General features: G+C 39.2%; 1 protein-coding gene across 1 annotated transcript in view; it reads left to right on the top strand.

Moving 5' to 3' along the window:
- The window catches only part of HIBADH (3-hydroxyisobutyrate dehydrogenase), a 105,675-nt gene extending 95,958 nt beyond the window's left edge, over positions 1-9,717 (top strand). Inside the window, exons 7-8 of the mRNA XM_079152572.1 lie at positions 6,541-6,697; positions 8,753-9,717. Of these exons, the coding sequence (XP_079008698.1) occupies positions 6,541-6,697; positions 8,753-8,911 (316 nt within the window). The 3' untranslated portion in view covers positions 8,912-9,717. The remainder of the gene's footprint in view (positions 1-6,540; positions 6,698-8,752) is intronic.
- Positions 9,718-25,980: the final 16,263 nt, after the last annotated feature.

Genomic DNA, 25,980 nt, shown 5'->3' with positions numbered 1-25,980 from the left:
ATACTCTTGCCATAGCCATAAAATGTATTGCACTGTGCATTTTAAGTTATATTATCCTTTTTTATATGGAAGTCCCATTTCTTCTATTATGTTAAATGCAAGGAACACTTTTACTATAAAAATTAAACATTCTTTGGCAGTGTCAGGAAAAATCTGTATGAAACATGGCTTTAATGTATAGTGAATTCAAGTTTATGCTACTGTGTGACTAGTTTTATGTAACAATTTTAAATATAGTCCCAAAATCTGCACTAAAAGAGTTCTTGGTGGTTCAGTTGCATTCATAAAGCTACAATTCATATGTGTAACTTTCATATTTAACTTGCCTGTAGTTTGGTTAGTTGGCATTAGGATCTATCTTTAAAATAAATGTCATTCATACTTTATTTAGAGTGATTCAGGAATTCTGTTTTTACTGCAAATGCTCGTCTTTTAGAATGCTTAAGGTTAATGTCTTAATTTTAGCCTTTAATCTTTCAGGTTATGAATGCTACATATGATTAATCACCTAATTAATTTTTGAATATTTTATATTTTGTGAATATAATAAATATACATTTCTTACTTTAGAAAATGCTTAATAAGCAAGGTGCTTTATTCAGATGCTTTCTTTCTCACATCTACCAAACTGCTAACCAAATATATCACAAAGCAGAGTAGTGGTTCATATCACAGCTTTTGATACAAGCAATAGAAAGAGCCAAAGTGCTTGAGATATTTTTTAAAACATGGTAATGGATTCACATTTCCTCTTAATTACCATATCAAGATGCTGTTGTTTTATTGAATTGCCCTTGTCTCAGATGTTAAACTATCTTGACCTATTAAGTTGTCATGTTGTAATTGAGATAAAAGAGGAATTTGCTTTGCATCAGAGCTAATTGGTTTATCAATATCCTGTACCATTTACATTTTAAAATTGAATGTCTATAAGATGGTAAGGCATATCTTTATAAAGCCTTAATAAAAAAAAAAATAAACTAGTAGTATATAGGAAGTCCTTCAGAGTGTTATGTCTGTATTGTGGCCAGTTGTAGGCTGTGGGTCACTTATCATAATTTAAAAACTGGTTACTAGTAACTTGTATTCATGTCCATTCTTTAGACTTAATTTCATAGAAGAGGAAAATGTAAGTTTCTGGAACCCAAATTGCATATAAAATTAATTGGTGTTGACAATGGGATTAGTAGGCATATGCATCTTTATAATTTTATTTCCATTTTTCTAGATATGTGGATATATCATAAAAAGCTAAAGCCTAGATAGACCTATGTTCTACTATACTGTGCCGTACTCCCTTGTCTTTGCCATTTAGTCTTTATTCAGTACCTGCAGCATCACTGGGTCAGGGTGTTCCTTAGGCACAGTGGTGCATCTTCTGGCATTCCTTAAATAATTTTCCTGTTGGAACTCTGATTAGATGACCAGTTGCCCTTCTGAAATGAAGTTTTATTTTGTATAGGAAAGTGCTTGTGGATGTTCTCCTCCAAATACCAGCAAAGAAAGAAAAGTAGGAAAATCAATTAAATAAAATGTATATAATGAAATGAAAACCACATTGGTTACTGTAGTGTGTGTTTTCAAGGAAAAAAATGAAGAGTAATATAGTTCCAAATAGAGAAATTTAAGAGCAAAAGCAATAAACAAAGTTTCCCTGACTTTTGACATTGATCCATTATCACAAATAGTATTTAGAAATATGAAACTTTAAAATACTTAATTTTTCTAAAACTCTATGTATGTTCCAATACACACACACACACACACACACACACACAAAATATACACTAAAAGTCTGAACACAAGGTAGAAACTTACTCATTTTATTTAACTGTTAAAATAATTTATAAGTTTCTAGTGTTACAGATAGTACTAATAAATTACTTATTTTCATAACATTAGGATTTTATCACTCTATCTTACAAAGATTCTCAGTGGTTTGAAAGCCCTAAAAGTGAGTGCTTCTGCTATTGTCTTTTCTCCATGGTTTACAGACATGGTTTTAAATGACAGGATTGTTCTCTAATAGAGTATAGACAGTGGCCACGATTTATTGAGCTTTGCAAGGTGAAAGAGAAAATTGGCATCAGCAAGCATAAATTCCCAAGTAGTAAATTCCCACAAAGTAGTATAGCATCAAAGTGGTTCAGCCACATTTATATTCTGTTCACTTTGAAGTGAATTTTTTTTAGTGTATTAATGTCAACATTTACAAATTGAGTTACCTATTCCTATGAAGTGATCATTTCTGATTAATTTCATTCTTGTAAGTCAGTGTTTTTTCTGGAACACTTTCTTTTTTTAATAGAAGAATAAAATCTTACCATTTAAAATTCTTATTGACCTCTATGTTCTTTTACAGTGAGTCTTTATGGATGTTAGTGAAATTTTTAAAATGTAGTAAAAAAAGTAAAGAGTGAAAAATATTGGTATACAATATAGTTTGAAATTCTTTTTTATTAGATCTTTCTACTTTCTAATTGGGTTCCTGGTTAGGCCTCAGAAGTAGTTTTATGGCCCTGAGAGTCTCCTGCTTGCATTACAGTCTCCTTCTTGTTCTTATGCATCACCTAGAAACAGCATTTTTAATGTGAGTTTTGTTGTCTTGTTTATATTTTGCTCCACTGAGAATTAATTTCTTCTTCAATATTGCTAGTGTGATATGTTATTTGCATTGCCAGTAAGGTCCCAGACCCCTCCAGCAACCCTCTTGTCTTCTACCAAAAGAAGCTTGAAATAGTTGCAATTCTGATGAACAATTGAAAATTGTTCAAGATGAGAACTTTACCACAGCGTAATTTTATTTTAATATTTTATTTTACTGCCCTTAGTAGTTATCTTTTTCTTATGTGATGACTGAAGTCTCCTTGTATAATAAATAGAAAAAATGACAAACAGTTATAATAAAAATATGAAGAGATTACTAAATAATCTGATAAAGTGCCATCGTATTGGCCATTCACCAACCACCTGGCACTCAGTGAGTCTCAAGCTGTTTAGAGGGTATCTTCTAGTTCTGCATTTCAGTTGTACTACAGACTTCTCATTTAGAGGCAATAGTATCTATTTACTGGGTTGTTCTGAAGATTGAGTTAATTATGTAAATCTTTTAAAACAGTTACTGGCACAATGTTGGTGCTCAGTGCATGGTAGCTCATGGTTGTGATGAGGTGGCATTTAAAATGTTTTATTTTTTCCTAACACCTCTCACTAGCTGTTATTATATGTTTCTTTGTTTATTTATTGCCTGTCTTTCCATCTGGAAAGTAAGCTCCATTAAAGGGAATGACTGTTTACTCATGGCTGTATCTTAAGAACATTCCTGGCAGATAGCAGGCACTCAATGAAGGCTCAACTAAATGAATGAGGAGAAGAGGTGGGGGAGTGAGGGGACAGGATATGGCACTTCTACCTCAGTCACAGTTATCAGGGCATGTGTCTCAACTCACACCCTCCTGACCTGCAGGCACAGCTTCCCCTTAACTTCTTTATTGCCTCCTCGGCTCTATTCATATCTCCTGCACATGACCCTTGGTGAATAAGTGAATGACTGATTAAAATTGACATGGTTTTAGATGTTTCATTTCCAGATCTGTTCCTGTGATACAAACATCCCCGTTCGGTGAAAAATTGTTGTTGTGGTTCTTACATAAAACCAAATAGTAAAAATGCTTAGAAACAGAATAAAACAAACTTTTTTGATCCTTAAAAGCTTGATTACAGTGAAGGCAGAAGGTTTGGATTCTCTTTAATTTTTGTTTTTACAGTTTATGCATCATTTTTTATTTCTCCCAAAAGTTCATTTAACATTCTTGTGTTTTAGAGGTGAGTAGATTTGACACCATGACGTTTGAGTTGCATTATATATGCAATCAGAGCAATGAATTCATTCTCTGTTTATATCAGAGAACATTCCAGCAATTGTAAAGCCACATGCATGCACACACGTACTCTCGAACCACATCCAGTGGCAAGTTATTATGGGGACTGACAGACTGTCATCCTTTTGATGGCTTGAGCTGTATATCTCCTGAACAGCAATGGGGCTCTTATGCAGAAAGTATCATATGTTCCCAGCCAATTTACAGGGAAACAGCAATAACATTTTATCATGGTTGAGAGCCCAGTAGCTGCTTCCTATTAAACTTGCCCTTTCAGATACCTGTCTTGGATTAATTTGTTGATTTCAAATGGAAACTCAGTCTTCTCCAGTGAAGCATGACGTTCTAGGATAGACTCTCTGAATGACAATTACTGTGTATTCTAGCTGGTTTCAGACCATTACAAGCCTTGGGCACAGTGGAAGACAGAGGACTTCAGTAACTGATTTTAATATCATGTCTAATTCTAACTGTCAGTTATGTATGTGCCAGGGAAAGAATCCTCGGAAAGATGAAATGCAAAACACTTCTCACTTGCTCTTTTTAATGATACACTTTGCTGCAGAGTGGGGGGCAGGGGAGGAAAAGCAGGGAGGGAGTAGCCATTTCCTGAAGGGAATCTGCACAGCAGGAGAAGCTTCAGGTTTGAAAAGTGAGCTTGGAACAACTGCCACCTGATTTTTTTATGTGTGTGCCCCTCAGGATGCTTCTAAATAGTACTCTGTTCAACAAAACAGGTTTCCACAAATCAGCGCCAGTATTTTTCCTTGAATGTTCAAATAAAATGGAGGGTTTCACAAAGTTAGGATAATGAGCTTTACTCACCATTTTGGTGGGTGTTACAGAGTGTAAGTTTCCTTAGCAGTAAAGATTCTTAGGAGATACTGCCAAGTATAATCTGGCCGATTATAAAGAAGAATGTTACTTTGCTGCTTTAAATGATGAATCATCTTAAAGAAAAATCTAAGATAGTAAGCCCCTAAAATATATTTCAAATGGGTAGGAAAAGCAGTGTTTTGGGAAGTCTTTAAAAACACCCTGTCTTTATGGAACACATCAGACATAACATCTTGAACATTTGCGCTTAGAGAATAGATTTGCAGTTACATCAAATTATGTGGTTGTTAATTGTGATTTTTCTTTCAGTTATTCCCTAAGCACACTGGCTTTACCTTTTCCTAAGTCAAGTGCCACAACATCATACTGATAGTCTAATTTTATTTAAAAGGGGAAAGAAAGCATCCATAGCAAATTACATATTCAATAAACTTTGATCTTTATAAAAGAATTAATGAAACTGTTGAGTTTTTCTCTGGTAGTCTACCATTGAACAATGTACGGTAGCTGATTTAGATGGAATCTTCTGTATCTATTATACTCCTTAATAAAAACCCATCATTTTAATGGACCTCTGTATGAATTCAGATACGTGGCATGCCACAGCATTCCATGAACCACTGCTACCCCTTAAAAGCCACGTTATACATCCCATATATATCCTGTTGACTCTAGCCCTTGCTCTAGCATCAGAAAAATGTTTTACTGTTCACAATATTCAGATTTTGAAATGAGAAACCATATTTCAAACACAGAATAAGCAAGAACTTAAGCATGCCAAAATGCAGTTTCACACTTAAGTGTTTCTTTTCAATCCTTTATTTTCTAAAAGAGATTGGTTTTAATAAAACACAGAAGGCTTTTATGAAAATTGTTTTATAATAGCCCTCTGCATGAAAGAAACCAATAAATTGCTGGGTAAAAAGTTTTATTTGAAACTTTATTCAATAATACTTGACAAAACTATGCTTCCCAAACTGTTAAGATCCCTAGAATCAAAGTAACATAACATTTTGATGCTGTTTTTTCTAGGGTCCACATTGAACAGCCGCTCATGCCATCCGCCCAGTGGTAGAACAAATGATGTTTCCGCTTGGGCAAGCTTTGTTTTATCAGGATCAGTAACCTTATCAGCAGTTGACCCAGAACTATAATGCATGTCTCTGAATAGATAGCATATGTCACAACTCTGGGCAGACTTGCTTCATAAGCAAGATTGTTTAATGAAGATTTAATAAATAAGGAAAAGTTTGCAGCAAGAAATGTCTTCCTTATAATGATAACTTCTCCAAAGCTCATTTTACTACTCATGGCCCATCTCTTGCATTTATTCTCACAAAAGGAATAAACACATAAATAAATGCATCCACACGGATTCCCATGCTATATCATTTATCTGTCAGTATTTCTGAAATATATCATTTGTGTGTAAAGAATGTAGCATTTAGATTTTCATATTGGTTTAAAGTTCATAAGTGACACATAAAAGCAGTAATGTTCAAAAAACTAGAAAACCCCTGAGTGTGACAAACCAACAACATTTTCTGCAGTTATGTATTATTTCCTCTCAATAGTAGAGTAGTGCAGGTTTTCTCTAAATGTGAAAATGTGAAATGTCCTGGCTCAGAAATGATCCTGTTCAATCAGTGGCTTTTAACATCCTGTAATTCAAGATTAAATTCTTCACTCTCATATCAATCTGCTTTGATTTTTAAAAGACATAATAAATGGAGAGAGAAGATGGAGCATCCTCATGTGTAAATAAGTCATGCATGACTTGTGCATTTTGACATGTAACAGTTTTTTCTTTGACCTTTGACAGGTTAGGACTTGACCCAAAACTATTGGCTAAAATCCTAAATATGAGTTCAGGACGGTGTTGGTCAAGTGACACTTATAATCCTGTACCAGGGGTGATGGATGGAGTTCCTTCGGCTAATAACTATCAGGGTGGATTTGGAACAACACTCATGGCTAAGGTATGGTAAATGCAGAGGCTAACCAAGGGGGGTGTCAGGGGATACTTAGTGGTCTGATTTCTCTTCCTTCTTTTAACAAAATATGTCTCTCCTAGAATGCAAAATTACTATAGTAGTGGTTCATTTTCTCAATAGAAATGAGTAAAAATTTAGATTTTAAAATTCCTTATCTTGTTCATTTTATTCCTGAGCTTTTAGAAGACTGGGCAAGGATTTTTCTTTTGTCCTTAGGTTTGTTTATAACATGAGCTGGTACAATTTTGTTCTTCATCATAAATTCATGCTAATTTACCAACTCCCTAGAGTGGGAGCAGTGACTTTCCTAATAGTTAACACTGCACGTACACAGTGCCAGGGAATCTTTCCCATGATTTCTAAATATATCTTCCTGCTTTAAGAGTATATTTGGATTTTTGTGTAAATTAATTAGGTCATTTGCAAAGCAAGTTTTGGGGCCTCCGTTCATTTGTGATCTTAACTGTAGAAAATACTTTTTAGACTAGCAGACTTTGAGATTTCTGTATAAAGCTTATTACCCACCAATTGATATTTTTTTCTTTCTGATTACAAAAATAATAACAGGCACACCTGGATATCACACTTGGCTTACTCTTCCTCATGTCTTGTGGCATTTGTCCATTGAACTTCTTGAATATGCCTTGAATTTATCTACTTCCCTTTTCTTCTTCTAGCCATATCTTGGCTGCAGCTCATTTTTTTAAAAAAAAATATTTTGTTTTAGCTGTATATGGACACAATACCTTTATTTTATTTTTATGTGGTACTGAGGATCAAACCCAGGGCCTCATGCATGGTAGGCAAGTGCTCTACCACTGAGCCACAACCCCAGCCTGGCTGGAACTCATTTAGCTATAACACAGGTGTCCTTAGCTGGTCTCCTTGCTTTTTGACCTCATCTTCTCCAATTCATTTTTTACACCATAGCAAAAATGAGACCTTCTCAAATGTGTAAACCTGATTGTGTCACTTTTCCCATAAAGTTCCTTTAAGAGTTTCTGATAACTTACAGATTAAAGTCCATCCCCACAACTTTTCTTACAAGGCCCTTGGTGATTTGGACTGCATGCCTCAGCAGACTCATTTTTACTTTGTCACTCCCCTCTCTTTGCTTCAGCCATACTGAACTCATTTCCACCTCTGCGTTCTCTCACCTGTCAGACCTTCCTGTTTGCTGTTCCCACTGCCAAACATTCTTCCTTACCCTCACCTCCCTGACCCCCCCATGCTTTTACCTGGCTTATGCCACTCATCCTTCAGATCTCTGCTCAGCCATCTCTTCCTCTGGAAGACTTGACCCAGCACCCACACTGTACCTCCCCGCCTCCCATGGTGGGTACTTCTCCAAATCATATAAATGCTTATTTAATTGTCTTTCTTCCTCAGTAGACTGAATTTGGGTGGGCTGTGGATGTCGTGTTTATCATTGAATCCCAGCTTCTTGTACATTGTCAGTATACTTTCAATATTTATTGGAGGAAGTAATATTTGAAACTGTGTTTCCTATTTTTCTGTTTTATTTCCCTTCTTGTTAGATTTTTTTAAATTTTATGGCAATCTTACAGACTTCCACAGATTTTAAAATCATTTCCTTATGTAATCCTACTTGTATAGTAACTCCTATCCAAAAATAAACAGGTCTTGTAGACGATGGGGTAATGAAGGAGACACTCAGAAATCAAGGTTTCTGTTTTAAGCAGTTTCGCAACTCTGTGAAAGCGCTTGTAAAAATATATACGGACTAGGGGTATTGCTAAGTGGTAGAGCACTTGCTCAGTATATGCAAAGCCCTGGGCTCAATTCCAACTTACCAAATGAGGGGGAAAAAGAAAAGAAAATATATATGTGTGTGTATATTATATGTATGTGTGTGGATATATATGTGTGCCTATGTATGTAGGAAATTTAATGTTAGTAAGAATCATTATTTTTAGACTCTGTTTTTCCTTCTCTGAAACCAAAACATTAGGACCACAGTTAAGAGTCAGCCTTTACCACCAGTCTTAATGTATTTCCTCCTGCCCTTGTTCGATTTAGGATCTGGGGTTGGCACAAGATTCTGCTACCAGCACAAAGAGCCCAATCCTTCTAGGCAGTCTGGCTCATCAGATCTACAGGATTATGTGTGCAAAGGGCTATTCCACAAAAGACTTCTCAGCTGTTTTCCAGTTTCTACGAGAGGAAGAGAACTTCTGAATATGCCCTTTGGCCATGGACATTGTTGGGAACCAAACTATCTTGGAGCCACCACCTCCTAGCTCACTCCACAAGTAAATGGGTTTAATCAAAGGTCATCTGTCTCTTTTGATTGTCTGTGTTAAGTAATCCTTAGGATTTACCACCCATTTTTAACTGCTTATTCTTTTTGTCTACTTAGCAAACATATTATCAGGAAAAAAAAATTTTTTTCTGTCAGCCACTGATGGTCTCTGCTAACTAACTGAATTAATCTTTTTAAAAAGTTTGATCCTAGAGTATCTTCTACTAAATTGTTGAATACTTTGAATGGGAAATTTACTTTGCAAAAAAATAAAATATTGCCAAATGTTTTGTTAATAGGATGAAACCCATCTTAAAGGAAAGAAAAGAAATCGAAGTGAGGAAAGGAGTTAGAGAAAGGAAGTATAGCGAATTACTACCTATGTCCCTCAGGAAGTTTGTCCTGTTAACCAAGTGCTGGTATTCTTGCATTCCTGAGGTTACTGGTTTATTCTCCAGGGAGTTGATAAAGCAAGAGGACTTGTTGCTGCATGTTTTATAATTTAGACTCTGTTACAGTATCTCAGTGTACCCCTCTTGTTACAACTCCTAGTACTCAGCAGATTTATTTCTATATTTTTTTGCTTCTGTATACATTCTTACCACATATTTTTGGACTTCACAGAATGATATCTTTAGACTGTTTTCAGAGCCAATGATGATATTTGCTTTAGATAATTATTACATTATTCTAAATATAACCATATTATTTTGAATTCAAATAAATTTCTATGCTGATAATATCTTCTTGGAGTTTTTGTTTCTTAAAAAAAAAAAAAAAAAAAAAAGCAAAAACTGGCTTTATAGTCTAATGGGGAAAGGAAGGTAAGAAGGAAAAGGAAGGGAGGTAGAAGGAGACATCTTAGAGTTGGCCTGCAGTGGGCCAGCCTCCTGCAGCTCTGCCCGAATCCTTGGTTGTCATTGGTTTGAATGTTTTCCATGTCATGGTGCTGTAAGAATTCAGCTTACCTTAAGTGTAACACGCATGCCCCATTATGGAGCACAGTCCCCACTTTTCCCATCTCAGCCCCAAGAAACATTCCAGGTGATAGACCTAGAAACCAAAAGTACTACTACTTCCATTATTTTCCTGGTGATAAAAAATTCCAGGCAGTATTATAAGTGCTAGGGAAACAGTGATGAACAAGACAGAGCTCCTGCTCCTGTGGACCACAAATTCTGGTGTGTGTGTGTGTGTGTGTGTGTGTGTGTGTGTGTGTGTGTATTCTCTAATAAACAGTAAGTAAATGTTTACATGTCAGGTGATAATAAAGATCAAATAATAATAATAATAATAATAATAAAGCAGGATAAAGGGCATGGATAGGCAGTTCCAGTGGTATTTGTTAGGGTGGTAAGAGAAGTTCTTTTTGATAAGGTGGCATTTGAGCAGAGATAAGGAAGTAGTTGGGGAGCTGGGCATGGTGGCCCACACCTCTGACCCCACCTCCTTGAGAGACTGAGGCAGGAGGATCTCAAGTTCAAAGCTAACCTGGCAACTTAGCAAGTCCCTGTCTCACCATCAAAAATAAAAAGGACTGGAGAGGTAATTCAGTAGTTAAGTGCTTGCCTAGCATGTGTGAGGCCTGGGGTCTATCCCCAGCACCACAAAAAAGGAAGAAGCTAGAGAGCAAGCCATGCAGGTATCTGAAGGATATTCCAGGCATAGGGGAAAAGTACGCAGACTGAGAAGCAGGATAATGCTGGAATAACAAGGAATAACAAGAGGCCTGTGAGTGAAGTGAGGCAGGTTGAGGGAGTCTGGTTGTGTAGAGCCTTGTAGGCTATGGTAAGATATTGGCTTTTATTCTGATACATTGAGATGAGCAGAGTATCAGTTAACTTTTGCTGGGTGACAAACCACCAATACCTGGTGACTCAAAATAACACATTATTTTTTAAAGATCCTCCAGGTTTGCTTTCTTATTCTGAAGTAGGCCAGCTCATCTGGAGCTGGAGGGTCTTACTCTGCTGGGATAGCTGGAATGGTTGGGACTTCTCTCCACATGGTCACTTGCCCTACAGGAAGCCAGCCTGAGTTTGTTCACATGGTGGCAGACAAGCCACAGTGAGCAAGCACTTCTCTTGGCTCGCTTCATATTTGTACTGTCTTGTTGGCTAAAGCAAGTGACACAGCCAAGCCCAGAGTCAGCATAGGAAGTGAACACATGAGAGTGTGGACACAAGGACAGGCATGATGGCAGACATTTTGCAAACAACATTTTAAAAAGAATCCTACTGGATGATGCATGAAGAATAGATGACAAGAGCACAAAGGGAAATAATGGGACCAGTTAGGTGATTATAATGATCCAGATGAGAGAGAGTTGGGACCAGAATATTACAACAACGGGGAGCAAGAAGTGATCAGAAGTCAGGTGCACAGGCACATGCCCGTGATCCCAGCTACTCAGAAGGCTGAGGCAGGAGGATCACAGGTTTGAGGCCATCCCTCAGCAACTTAGCAAGACCCTGTGTCAAAATAAAAAATAGAAAGGATCAGGGCTATAGCTTCAGTGCTAAAGCACCCCTGGGTTCCATCCCTGGTATGAAAAAAAAGAAGTACTCAGATTCTGAACATGAAAGATAGAACCTCTGATTAACAGATGGGGCCAGGGAGAAAAGGAAGAGTCAAGGATGACACACCAAGGTTAGCAGCTGAGAAACAGGACAGGAAGAAAGGACTTGTCATTACTGCAAGGAAGATTTGGGGAGGATTGTACAGGGTTTAGGAGTTTAGTTGAGATGTTCAGTAGACATCTGAGAGAAGAATTAAGGATCCAAGAACCAAACTCTCTGGTATTCAAACTTTTAATGATTGAGAAAATAAGGTAGAAGAGGCAAATGCAACTGAGGGGGTGACCAGTAAAATAGGAGAACAGGGGCTGGGAATAGGGAGCAGTGTCCTGGAAGCCAAATGAAAACTGTTTTAAGGAGGCAGTGATTGTTTGAAAAACCACTGATCTGAATAATATGAAGGCTGGAAACTGATGATTTAGACTTGACAAATTTGAGGTCACTGGTAAGTTTTTGAACAGTCTTGGAAATGAGGGTGATTGTGAAGGACAGGATGGGAGGAGAGGAACTGGAAATAAGTGTAGAGACAACTCTTCAGGAGTTCAATGCAAAGGGAGTGAGGGGGGCTGGGGTGTAGCTCAGTGACAGAGCGCTTGCTCAGCACATGAGGCACTGGGTTCCATCCTCAGCACTGCGTAAAAAAATACATTTTAAAAAAAGTACCAAAGGGAATAGGGGCCAAGGGAAGTATTATTATATGTTTTTTAGATGGAAAATATTGTAGGATTATACTGATGGGATTGGAATGGTCTCATAAAGAGGGAGAAAGCAATGATAAGAGGGAGGACATCTGCTATGTGATATCTCAAGTTGTTGAGAGGGGAGGGGTATAAGTGTGGGTAAATCTCTGAGAATTAAAAACCAGCAAAATTGTACTACATGTCAGGCTGCAAGCATCTTGCATGAAGTATAGAATTGTAATTAATTATACAGCTTTTCAACATAGAACAATGAATATTCATCTGGAAAGGAATTTAGTGACATCTAAGTGTGACCTTGTGCAAGTCACCCTCCTTTAACCATTTATTTTCTCATCCATAAAGTTGTCATACACCATGGACTCTAACAGGAAGTACTTGCTTAGGAACTTGAAAGTACAATGGATATGAGCTAAAGACAGTCACAGATGATGGTGACCATGTGGTAAAATTGGAACCCTCAGACGTTGCTTCTGGGCATGTACGATGGTGCCACCATTTTGAAAAGTATTTGGTGGTTTCTCAAGTGGTTAAACATTAGAGTTGGCACTTGATCCAGTACTTCTGTCCCACATGTGTACCCCACAAAATGAAAACATATCCATAGACAAAAATATACACAAAAGGTCATAGAAGCACCATTCATAACATGAAAAATGGAAGCAATCCCATATATCCCCCCACAGTCAATTAGATGAACTGTGGTTTAGCCACGCAATGGAAGATTATTTGACCATAAAAAGAAAGTGCTGATACATGCTACAACATGGGTGAACCCTGAAAGCATGCAACTGAAGAAGATGGACACAAAAGGCCACATATTCTATGTTTCTACTTACACGAAGTGTCAGAAAAGGCAAATTCATAGAGATTTGTGGTAGATGAGTGGTTCGCAGGGACTGAAGGGAGGGGTCTGGGGAGTGACTGCTAATGGGTATGGAGTTTCTTTTGGGGGTGATGAAAATATTTTGGAATTAGTGATAGTCATACTTTGTTAGTATGTTCTAAAAACACTGAATTGTACAATTTTAAAATGTATATACGTATTTATTATTTGAGGGAAGAAAATCACAAGTTTTGTTCTGTATTTTGACAAATCTTTCTCTCCTGGGGCAATTCCCCCACCCCTGCCCCGAGACATATGGCAATGTCTGGAGACATTTTTATGGTCACACTCTATTGAAATTTGGTGGATAGGACCAAGGAAGCTGCTAAACAGCCCATAGTCCAGAACAACACCCACAACCAGAATTATCCTGTCCAAAAGGTCAAAAATGGAGAATTCAAGAAACCCTTTTCTAAGGTTCTGCATTGACCCCCCCAAACCTGCATATTAAAGCCTTTTGGTCCCCAGCTTTATCAGCACACCTACTTCTAATCCTGGTTCCTGTTCATCCAGATTCTCAGGAACCATCTCCAAATCCTCCCTCTCCTTCATCCACTCTCTACTCTGCACAGCTAATTCTAAATCTCTAGTGTCTATTGCAGGCCCCCTCACTTTTACTTATGTAGGCTACTGCAGTATCTTTGTAACTCCTCTTTTTAAAAATAGCTTTATTTTTGAGTTATTATCTTTTTGAGTTATTATCTCAAATTATATTAATTTTGAGTTATTATCTTTATACAATAGAAGGTTCTCCTTTGATACAATTTGGCTTTTAGGAAGTTTAGAGTTATGCAACCATTACCCCAATCCAGTTTTAGAATATTTTCATCCACCCTCTGAAATCCCTTGGGTCCATCTGCAGTCGCTCCCTATTCTTCCTCCTCCTCCGCTCCAGTCATGGACAACCAATAATCTTTCTGTCTATAGATTCACGGCTGCTTCTTGGCCTTTCCCAATTCATCCCTCACACTGCCTCAAGAGAGGTCCTTCTAAGACAGAAATCTAATCCAGTGGTTCCCCTACTTAAAATTCTTTAGTGTGCAATGCAGTCTGAACTCCTAGGCATGGTGTTCAAGTTTCTTTGTGCTCTGGTTTGTATTTTACTCCACCATCACCTTTGCCCATAGCTCTTGCCATTTCCCAAACCTGTCATGCTTCTCACACCCCAGTTCCTTTGCACATGCCATTTCTTCACCTGAGATGCCCTTCTCTTCTCCTCCCGATTGACTGGCTGGCTCAGGTACCTTACCTTCTAAACAGCCTTCCTCAGCTGCTGCAGGCTGAGTCATTTCCCCTGTTTTCATATCTCCTTGTTGATCTCTCACATCGCAGGACTTACCCTGTTACCTTATATTTACTGCTTTGCTCATCTGTCTTCCACACCAGCTGAGAGCACTTGAGGGCACAGAATGTGTCATATCAGCCTTGAATACCCGCGTTGATTCAGAACCTGGCATTGAGTAAGAGTTCAGTAAATGAATATGCAGATGGGTAGAAGTTATAGCATTATGTTTGTGTTAGGTGAACTACTAACTGCATAAACTTTTTTTACTTAAAGATTCTTGCTTAGCAGACTTGAGTTTATTTTACTTAGGGTTTCGTTCTCAAGTGAATGCAGTTTGTTACACATAACTGCCCCAAAAGTCTTGTAGAATGTGGATCTTTTGCAAAGTTGTTTTGATCAAAATTTTAGCATATGCTGTGAAAACTGAAGAAAGTTGTGGGGACAGCAAAGTAGGCATTTTTGGTAGCAAGCTCAGTCTAACCTGGATGTTCTTTAATCATCCACTTGCATGCAGGTGAAGCCTGCACCTATTTCCTGTGTTGAGCACAACAGTTCCAAAACTGCATAAGGTGAATCTCACAGTAGCACAGGTTTGACCTGCTCAAGGAAGACTGTAAACAGTTCAGTGTTGGAAAGACTGTTTGCTGTCCTACTGATCTGGCACCGTTATAATCTGACTCAGCCATAGCACAGTCCAAATTTAAGTGAACACCAAATGGACTGGGCCTTTGCCTTGGCTCTTCTCCTTGAGTAGATTTTGATCTCATTTTCTAAGCAATCAGAAATGTGTATGATCCGTCCACATCGTAGGGGGGAGAAAGGCAAACCTGAACAGAGAACGAGGCAACTTTATCCTTGGGCATAAATTCTCCCCCGGCTACTGTCAGAAGGCGGCTGCTGCTCAGGAAAACATCCCGAGTTACTACCAGCCATAGCTGCAGTAACTGTACCCTTGAGCATTCTCAAATGGCCAGCCAATGGGGAGTCATCTGCCCGAGTGGGGTTTTTAGCCATCTTTCAGTTCAATTGAAGAGGGAGCTTAAGGACATCATAGGGATTTGTAACGTTCCATGCAAGGTGTCAGACCCGTAAACTAGCGTGTCCGTCGTGCCATGCACGCATGGAATCATCTCTCGTTGGCGACAGACAGATTGAAGATGACCTTTTACTATTTAATTGTATTCATCATTTAATAATTCAAGAGTACCTAAAAGGAATGAAGACTTCTTCATTCAGACTAGAATTAGGTGCTTTCAGAATGTTAATAGGAAAATACAGTAAAGCAGAAGCACCTTGCCACCAGCCTGCAGAAAGTGCTTTTTAAATGTCTTGGTTACAATATCTGTCCGTGGGCTGGGGGACTGGAGACCTGAGTTCTCACCTCAGGGCAGCACTGAGATGCCCGATATTGTAGGCATCTTTCCTTCTCTTGACAATGAGGGCACTGCACTGATCTTTAAGGTTTGTTTTAACTTTAAAATTCTGATTCCCTTTAGTTAATGGTTTAAGAAAATGTGAGGCATGTTCTTCTGACAGGTTTTGGACTCTCTCTTGTTAGGTATTATTTATTGCTCATATAGCCATCTCATTTATTAGGGTTTTTTTTTTTTTTTTTTATAGCCAGGAATAGATTCAGAGATCAATACATTTTTATTAATGATAGTCCGTCATGCCTGGTAAAGAGATGGCAAGAGAGCTCATCTAGAATGAGCCACTTGAATAAACCTGACACACAAGCTTAGCTGCGAGCTGCATTTTGGCAGGCCTCTCTATAAAATAATGACATTGGCAGAGGGGGAGGCTATGGAAACCGTCCTCACAGCCAGACTCATAAAATCAAAGGGCAGGTTTGGGGCGTGTTTCTCAGCATTGGCTGTATATGCAAATCCTATGACTTTTTGAGTATAGCATTTTGTCTTCAAAAGGACAAAATTTGGCATTTGCCATAGTCATTAAAAATGATAAATGCCTAAAATACTTTAGCATTTGGATTACTGGAGGCTAGAGCAAATATTGTTTCAATATTAAACAGGATTTCAGAGTAGAAAACTTCTCACTGAAGTTGTCAAATCAGAAAATTAAAAATCTTTCCCTAATTTCCCTTTAATCATTTGAAATTAGACATAATTGTAACTTATTTTGCTTGCGAAAATGAATGGGTTTTTTGGAAGTGAATTTCTCCTCCCAGCTTCATTAAGAGATAGCCTTGTGCCCTGAAAGAGTTAATCCACTTCCAGATGGAGCTTTCTAGCCCCTGTGAGCAGAGTTCAGATGATATCAAGTTCACTATTCTTTTACATTTGTTCTGAGCCTCTTGAACTTCATTTTCATTCCAATTATGGGTAGAATGTGAAGTATTCTTTGGTCATTTTAGACTATTTGAGACCTTTTCCAGAAAATTTCACCTCAGAGTTCCCATCCCAGAGACCCTGAGAGCAAATGTAGCTTTAATCTCTTGTCTGTCTCTGTCTGTCTCCTCTTAATGACCTTAACCCTGACCTGAGGCCTGCTCTCTATAAGTGCCAAACTTGATTCATGCTCCTTGCTTGGTTTAGTTTTGTTCCTTTAATGAGCCAAGATGGCCAGGGAGACCTGATAGCTTATTTGTGCTAATGTAAGTATGCTCTGCTAGTTAACTCCTAACTCATTTATTTGGCTTTTACTTTTGCCTAGAATTGACTCTTTGTCTCTGAGATGACAGGTCCATATTTTAAACAAAGAGCTGCAAACAGTTCAGGTAAACACGAGAGTCAGGAGCAGACTACTACCTTGAATGAAAGATAAGGCAGCTTTTAGGGGAAGGACAGTGTCCGTGCATTCCGTGCAACCACCGTGTGAGAGATGCGGCAGAAATGCCCATTGTCTTCTGTGCTCAGGGGCCTGCTGTGCTCCTGCTCAGGTCCTTTTTCCGCTTGGGAATTCTAGGAGTCATCCTGTCTTCAAGTTCAACTTTTTTGTGTTTGAGACTTTATAGTCTGAAAGTCTTTATTTCTCCAGCTTCTAGAACTAACTGTCTGAGCCTGTCAGTGTGTGCAGGAATGCTTTCTTTTCATGTGCGTTTAATACATAGTATCTGATTTTTTTTTCTCCCTAAGTTACAATGGCAGAACTGGGCCATCAAGGACACTTAGAAGGTGATAAGCAGGAAGAGGCTCTTAAAGGGAAGATTTATGATAGGTTTGGCTTCCCTGTTGTCCAGCTTGAGACTTTCAGCCCAATTCGTTTTGGATTGGTCTGTCCATAGGGTTCTGACAAATGTGTCTTTATCCTTGTGAAATTTATGCTTGCTTGGGTGTCAAAAAAAAAAAAAAAAAAAAACTATTAAAAACTGATGTGACTTTGAACAGTGGCTTGATCCCTGATTATGGCCTTTCCTAGCCATGCCATTTAATTTCTGGCTGGACCATCTAGTGACATTAAAAGCTGCCCCTTCCAAGGCTGGGTGTTCCCTGCATGGCACTGTACTCATAGCAGTTTAGTCTAGCTCCTTTTATAGGTCAGTGACACCCGGAAGCTTGTATACCTGTGTCGCCACAAATCTTAAAAGATGCAATTTTCTTGGCAGCTTCATCCTCCTAAAATGAAATGGAAGGTGGGAGTGAAGGACAGGGTTCTAATTTCAGTGTTAGGATCAGGGCGGAAGGACTCTGGCATTCCCCCCACAGGGAAACTGCTGGCCAAAGGACCAGGAAAGAAGGATGCTGTAAATGGTGTTAGTCACACAGGAATTCTTGTCTTTTTAAACCATCTGCTTGTTCTCTGAATGTGCTTCTTGAATGGAACCGAAGGGCACCCTCGTCTATAGTACAGCTTTACATACTTGGCCTCTTCTGAAGAAATAAAAAGAAAACTTCAAAGAAAATTCCTCCCAAGGCAGTCAGAGTTATCAAATCTCCAGCTCTTCAGAGTTGAGGAATCTCTTCTTGTGTTAGCCCTGTTATGCCAGATGGTTTCCTCTTAAAAAAAAAAAAAATCATAAATGCATTCTGCATGGTCAGGTATTGTCATCTTTGCAGAGGATTTTCTTTGCCTAATGTCCTATCTGATGGGCCATTCTGTGTATTATATGCTACATAATCTCCACAAATGTATACTGTGGTCCATAAAACTGCCATACTGTTTTCAGAAACTAGTAATTCACAAAGTAAACCTGAGACAGTGCTGTTAATAAACACAAATTGCAAACAAGAAGGTAGTAAGTGGAAATAATGCACTCATTTAGGAGTAATAAAGCCTTTGATCTTACTTTGAAGGAAAGAGTCTATGTTTAAACTACCCATTCAGGGACAGCCAGATGCCCATAAAGAGCAGTGCTTTGCTTTGATAGAAAATCACTGAGGCCTGTCTAGCAGGTCTGGTTTGTAAACAGATTAGTTAAGGGCTCATCAGGACTGATTTGCATAGGATTCAGGGAGCCTCAGTTACTTTTTCAACCTTAATGAGCAGTACCAGTTCCAGGTTGGTAAAAAACATCATTTTTTTTTTTTTTTGTTTTTTTTTTTTTTTTTTTTTTTTTTTTTTTTTTTTTTTTTTACTTTTTCATTTTAGTTAGAAATCTTAGAGAATTACTTTGTGGAAAAGGGAAAGAATATTAATATAAAAGGAACCTCTTGTCCTCAGTTAATGGGAAAATGATGACCTAAGGCTTGCTTTGCTTGCTCTAAAGGGTGGAGGAAATAGGTTATGAGTGTAAAATTAGGTTACAAACAAGGTTTTCCTCTCGTTTTCCATTGTTTGAGAACTAAAGGGAGATTAATCTGAATTATTAAGAGAAAAGGCAAATGACTGCAGATGCAGACCAGAAATATTTATCCACAGATGCTGGAGCCAAGCTGTGCTCTAGGTCAGGGATCCTGTGGTGCTCAAGGCGGGCAGAGCCTCTGGCCTCTGGAGCTTGCCTTGCAGAGCCTAACAAAGAAGGAAAGCTGGAACAGTGGGCAAAGGAGTTCAGCCCGTGTAGGCACAGGTTCTGAAATCTCCACCAGGTAGCAGCCGTTGACTTGAGAGACAGTAGAATGGGCATTTCTAGAGGAAATGGATCCTCTCGTTAATCTGGTGGTATTTATTTATTTATTTTTTACTGTGCAGGAAATCAAACCCAGGGTCTCATGAATGCTAGGCCAACACCTACCATGGAGCTACATCCCCAGTCCTGCATTTTAGCTTTTGATTTTCAGAATAACTGGTAATCATCTTCCATCAGTAACTAAGAAAATGTCTTCTCCTTAAATTTCGAAGTGAAAGTCAAAAGAAAATCTTTTCTTATTCTGATCACTGAAAATAACAAATAGAACAGTTGAGTAGAGACAAAGGGTAATTTTAAGTAAAATGAAATGATATCTGAAGTTTTCCACTCTGACCCGCCAAAAGTGCAAGGGAGGGGAAGGTAGCCGTGGTACACTTCTTTGTTGGCAGCAGTGTCCCAATGACACACATTGTTTTCAAATATTGTCCGCACTGGTGACAGTGACCTGCTCAGTTCAGAACTTGGGTTGAAATAACAGCCTTTGGCTTTTGTGTCCTGCCTCCTCAAGGCCGAGGATCTCAGCCTTACCCTGCTTCCGAGAAGCGAGATCCAATCAGCACACTCCTATAAATGTCATCTTGGATGCATTGCACTCGGGAGGACACAGTGCAGCCCTGGTAGTGTTAGAAGAGAGACTGGGGACAATTTCATACCGACTCAAGTAGGACTCCAGGTCCCGTCCAGGTAATTCAGATGGATGGCGGTGTAAAGGGAGGCCGAGCCCTCTGCTCCTCCAGATGGATTTGATTAGGCTGAGGAGGAAGACGAGGCTCCTTAGGTTGCCTCCTTAGGAAGATCTGTAGGAGACGGTTCTAGTAAAATCCATTTAAGACCAAGTAAGACACCTGTACCCATCCATAGGCAGACTGGGTCCCAGGAATTTCCATCCTTCGAGGGACATATATGAGGCCTTAGGGACTACACAGCTCTCTTTCTGGCACCTTCTTCCAGCCCCACTCTTTCCTGATGGGGAGATCTCCTCCAGCTAGCCTTTTCCACTTCTGTCTCAACTTTCTTATGGTCATACATCTTTCTGGACATATGCAAAGTTCCTTACCTGGGAGCAGCCGTCCCAGGCACTGACAAAAGGCCCCAACCTACCTCCTTCTCAGGGGTCCTGCTGATGTGTGGTAGCACCTGTGTCTTTACCTTCACCACAGTCTGGCACAAGGCAGTTCAGCAAGACCACTGCATAGAGATGTCCAGATGTGAGCTCCATGAGGGTTTTGTCACCGAGGGATCACAAGCTTCCAGTACAGTGCCAGGGACATAGTGTGGACTTATCTAATACTGCACTTGGTGGGTGAATGAATGAATAGATTAAGAAATGAATGAGATAACAGTTTTCTCTGATATGCACCCTCAATTTTTATTAGTAAATCTCTTGACAAGCCCCTTTCTTTGGCTTACCAGAAACAGTCAAAACCAAAGCTTCGTGGCTCTGGAGTGGAACTGGAAGGAAGTGAAACTGTGAGGAAGCCGCTTTGCCCGTTGTTAGTCTGAGATTTGCCGATCTTAGGAAGCCTGGCTCCAGCATTTGGAATCTGTTCTTCAGTTAGAAATATGCCTCTTGTTATGGGTTTCATAACAATTCCAGATCATCAGGATATGTCCCTGTAAACTCCATTGCATGCACAGGCTGCTAGGACCATCACTTATCTAAAGAAGATGTTCAATAAATTTCTCTGTCCCTGCTACCATTGGGACTGCATCTGAATGCTGGCAGGTAGAATCTTTGACAGGAGTCACAAACTTACTGCTGCATTGAAATGCTGCTGTGCTGTCATGCTCAGAAGACACAGAAACCTACTGCAGCAAGAGGCCCGAAGTTCTGCTTCATCTTGTTTTTGTGGGTTAATATGAATAAGTGGAAAAAGTTTAAAAGTTCTCCTTTATTTTAGAAACATGTCATCAAACTTTTTGAAAATAATGCTGAAAGTCATCTATTGCTGCCCTACTTACCTCCTGCATCTTTTAATGTAGAAACATTAAGGCAGTTTTGAAAGTCAGGCTGGGACTGGGGGTGAAGCTCAATTGTAGAGTGGTTTGTTTAGCATGTGCAAGGTCCTGGATTCGTCCTTGGCACCTAGATGAATAAATAAGGCCTGAGTTTTAATTCCAGCTATGCACCATTTCCTAGTATGGGCCTTAGGCAAGTGACTTAACCTCTTCCAATGGTAGTCTCATCTTAAAGTAGGGATGATAACAGGATATACCCTACAGGGTGGATGAAAGGCTTCAATAAGACAAATCTATGTTTTGCTTGCCATAGTGTCTGCCATATCATAAATGGGCAAGAAAATAACGAGCTACTGTTAACTAAGAAAGCAGTTGGCGAAAGCAAACTTGATAAACATATGACTTCAGTCAGCCATCTTCTACTTCAGATGATTTCTGGGTAGCTAGCAAGAGGGTCTTTGAATCTGCTTGTGGGAAATTTTTCTTTTCCAAAGTCATAGGTCCCAGTAGAAGCCTGGTTCTCTCAAACCTGGCAGAAGAGAGTCAGCCAGAAATGTCTAGACTCCCTGGCTATGTCTGCTAAGACAGACAAAATGGTTGACAAGTTCGTACCCTCAGAGATAAATCTTGTGAATGTAGTCCAACCTCACAACTGACCCTTGGGCACATATCAGGTCTGTAAATGGTCATCACCGGGGGCGGGTGGAGGGCAAATGGTGACCTGTCATCTTAATCCCCTGCTCAACCCTCCCCTTCTTCATTCTTTGATGTGGAAAATGAATATTTTCTCAATCTTATGTAAAGTGCTATGCAAATGTGGTGTCAAAACACACTCCAACCTATACCTACTGAGATTGCTTTCCCTGAGTCTTTCCCGTTTAGAAATTCTGGAGCTGCCAGTCAAGCAGACCTCCTTCTAAACCAGTTTGAGGATTGCTAGCAAAATGTTTGCAAATATATTGGCACAGTTTGTGCACTGCAGATATTAATTTAAAACAACAAACAAACAAAAACCTTTCTGGAGAACAATTTGCTAACAGATTAAAGAAATACCTATTTATAGTTACACACAAAAATATTTTTTCTTTTGTTTATAATATTGACAGATGACTTGGATTCTTTTCCACGTTTTAGGCTCTTTATCAGAGTGTTTCTAACTGAGCTTTATCAGGTTCAAAATGAAGTTTTCCTTCTGATAAAGTGGTGAAGTGGGAAGAGACATTACAGAATTCTAGGAACTGTAGAATGTTCCCTACATCTACTAAATTGTCAATGGGGTCATGACATGGCCAGTGAAAATTATATATCAGTCTCACTTGTAGCCCCCTCCAGTTCTCCTAGTTGCTAGACAAGGAATACAAATGATTGTGTACGGGCAACCAAACATGGTCCTAAAATAACAGAGCCACAGAAAGTTAAATAGAGCTACTGTGTGTAGCCAGGAGGGGCAGGGCAGGGGAGTGAAAAGAGGAGATGATTAGAAAGAGAAGTTCCATCATTTGCGATAGTATCTTGGGAGGAAAAGAATCAGGGCTTTGGAATATAGCAGACTTATGTTTGAATATCAGCATTGCTAATTTCTGCATCTTGGCTTTCTTAGCCTATGAAATTGAGAAGTAATTCATAGAATTCGTACTGGGAAATTCAAATGAGATTGAGTCCATGTAAAACATCTGACCCATGGAAGGTGCTCACTAAAAATGAGCTCCATTTTCAAATATTCTATCCTGTTGTCTCCTTAAGAACACTGTGTGTTGCAAAATGTGTGTTGATTTCAGATTCAGAAAGCATGGTCCATGTGATATCTCTTAAACATTTTATGTCCCAGATTTGAATGATCTGGTTTAAATAGTGAGCATAGTCTTCTTAATCTTGTGGAGTTTTATGGTATTTTTCTTTGTACTGACCTTTTTGATTAAAAATCTGTTGTTGATTAAGAAGTTGGTTGAATAATAAAAATGTAGGTGTAAGTCCAAGAGAAGCATTTAAAAAGTGATTACATAAAATCTGATGTTTCACCCTCTAATAAGCACTTGTGTTTAACATCTTTGTGATTTCTATTCATGTCCTTTGCATAACTCACTGGTGGCTTTGAAGTGCACTCAAAAGAACTGAAAAGGATGGTGAGCTAAGGGACAGGAGGATGTTATAAAGCCTGCAAACGTTTACCCAAGTTACCCATGCAGATAAGCACCAGGGTAGAGGAAGAATAAGAAATGGCCCTCAAGCTTGGGCCTTTGGTTTCACTTCCTTCTGTCCCAAGTAGTTGCTAAAGTAATTTACAGTTAGGAAAGCTGTGATCACCCTACCTGAGGCAGTAAAACCTCATGGTGGGGACTGCTAATTTATCACAGGCAGTAAATGCTAACAAATTATACTGTACTAAAAAAGCCATTGCCCAGGAGTTTAAACCAGCAGATACCATGACACAGAGCCTTTATTATTATTTTTCCTTTAAGATGAGTGACTGTTGGGATGCTTTTTATTATACTTTGTGAGTTAGATCCAAGACTGACTTTGGTTTCCAGTAGCATACCTTTGTTTTCCCTTTATTTCCTATCTCACTGTTGACCTCTATCTGACAGCAGCTTCTCCAGTGTTTGAAGAGGGGATGTGGTTTGATCTGTCAGGCAGTTAAAACAGGAAAATATGCACAAGGAAAATGATGTTAACATTTGCACTCAGTCAAGACTTAGGCTTCTCATTTTTAACAGCAAACTATGCCTCAAAAACCTCAACCACAGACTCCAGCAGCAATTGCACATTAGGAAGCCCACTGCAGCATTTAAAATGATTACCACGTTCCATCATGTTACCTTCTAGTGCAATCTAATAATTTCTTGTTAAAGATATAGAAATTATTCAAAACCAAACCATTTAGAAAAAAAAAATCCTCTCTGGGTAAATTCATTGGATACCATAGTACATATTTATTTTTATTTTTATTTTTTGGTACCAGGGATTGAACTGAAGGGGACTTAACCACTGAGCCACATTCCCAGCCCTTTTTTATATTATATTTAGAGACAGGGTCTCCCTGAGCTGCTTAGAGCCTCACTAAGTTGCTGAAGCTGGCTTTGAACTCAGGATCCTCCTGCCTCAGCCTCCAAATCTCTGGGAGATTACAGGTGTGTGCCACCATACCTGACCTGATATTTATCTTAAAACCCCCTAATTTTTCTCTTAAACAAAAAAACACAAAACACGAGCCGGGAATGTGATTGAGTGGTAGAGTGCTAGTCTAGCATGCATGAGGCCCTGGGTTCAAAAGAAGCAAACAAAAACAAACAAATCAACAAAAAAGATTGCCTTAAAATATGACAGACTCCTGAAACTTCAGAGACCTTGGTCATGGTGGTTTTGACCATCTACATCTATTCTCTTCCTAAATGCCATAGAAAGGAGAAGAGCTAGGAAATATCACTTATTTTGCCTCTTTAGTGTCTACTTTGTAGACAGGTTGCAAACTTTGTTTTTATTAGTTTGGATTTTTTTCTTTCCAGTTGAACAGAAGAGTTGCTTGTGTGTCACACATCCTTTTGCTCTTGTGGACTGAGGACAAGCAGAGTGGTATCACTGGAGGGCATGATGATGTGCAGAACCACAGCCCAGACCTGCTGGCTTAGAATCTTCAGTGTAACTCAACACCCACATGAGTCTTTTTCAAGTCTGAGGAAAGCTGATATCTGAGGGTTCAACTCAGTGCTGTGTCAGGAGATAGGAGTGTTTTAGAGTCACTGGCGGGTTTTTAGTGTGAAGAGATGTCCTGTGGGAGAAAACGACAACCAGAGACTTAGAGGAGCAGAGGTTTGCTAATGGGACATATAACGATCTGAATTAGGGTCAGAAAGCAAGACCTGAGGCAGATCTAGGGACTGGCTTCCCTCTCTCCCTAGCCTTGCTCCCTGGGTCTGATCCATTTTCCTCCCTCCCCTGACTGTGTCCCTTGGATTCCTGGAGCTTCTGCTGCCTTATAGCCTTGGCTTCCACATGGCCCATGGTGACTTCAGCAGCTTCAGCTCACATTGATGCAATGTTTCCCAAACCAAATTCTCAAGAGCAGGAATCTGATCGGTTCGATTCCATGTTTTTCTCCCAGCCACCCACAGCCAGCTCAGGACTAGACTCTTGGATCCGCTTCCGGGTGGGGAGTTGCAACTGATCTGCATGAAGGTCACCCCTCAGCAGGGGAGGAGGCTGAAGACCAGCGGGCTGGGAGAGGTGGGCTCCTGACCACCCATAAATCTGATCACAGCTTGTAGGAAACAGCATGAAATCCTGAATGCTGCTTCAGAAAAACAAACAAACCTCTTACCTGTTCCTCAAAACAAATGTTAGTTTGAGCCAAGAAAATCAAAAGTTTTATAAGTTCATCTCTTGCTAGACCTATTCTAGGATAAGAAAGAGGGAAACGTGAGAATGGAAACTGAATGTTGATTTTAAAGGTATTCCACAGCCAGTCGATTAGGGACCTATACTAAGACACAAAACTATGTATGTTGGCGTCTGGGAAGAGAAGGTCTCACTGGCTAAAATTTTCCAGGTTACTATTTTCAAGACAGGGCACCCCATACA

This window comes from Sciurus vulgaris, assembly GCF_902686455.1.
Source record: "Sciurus vulgaris genome assembly, chromosome: 8".
Taxonomy (NCBI): Eukaryota; Metazoa; Chordata; class Mammalia; order Rodentia; family Sciuridae; genus Sciurus; species Sciurus vulgaris.
The sequence above is the reverse complement of the archived record's forward strand: the minus strand, read 5'-3'. Positions and strand labels throughout refer to the sequence as shown.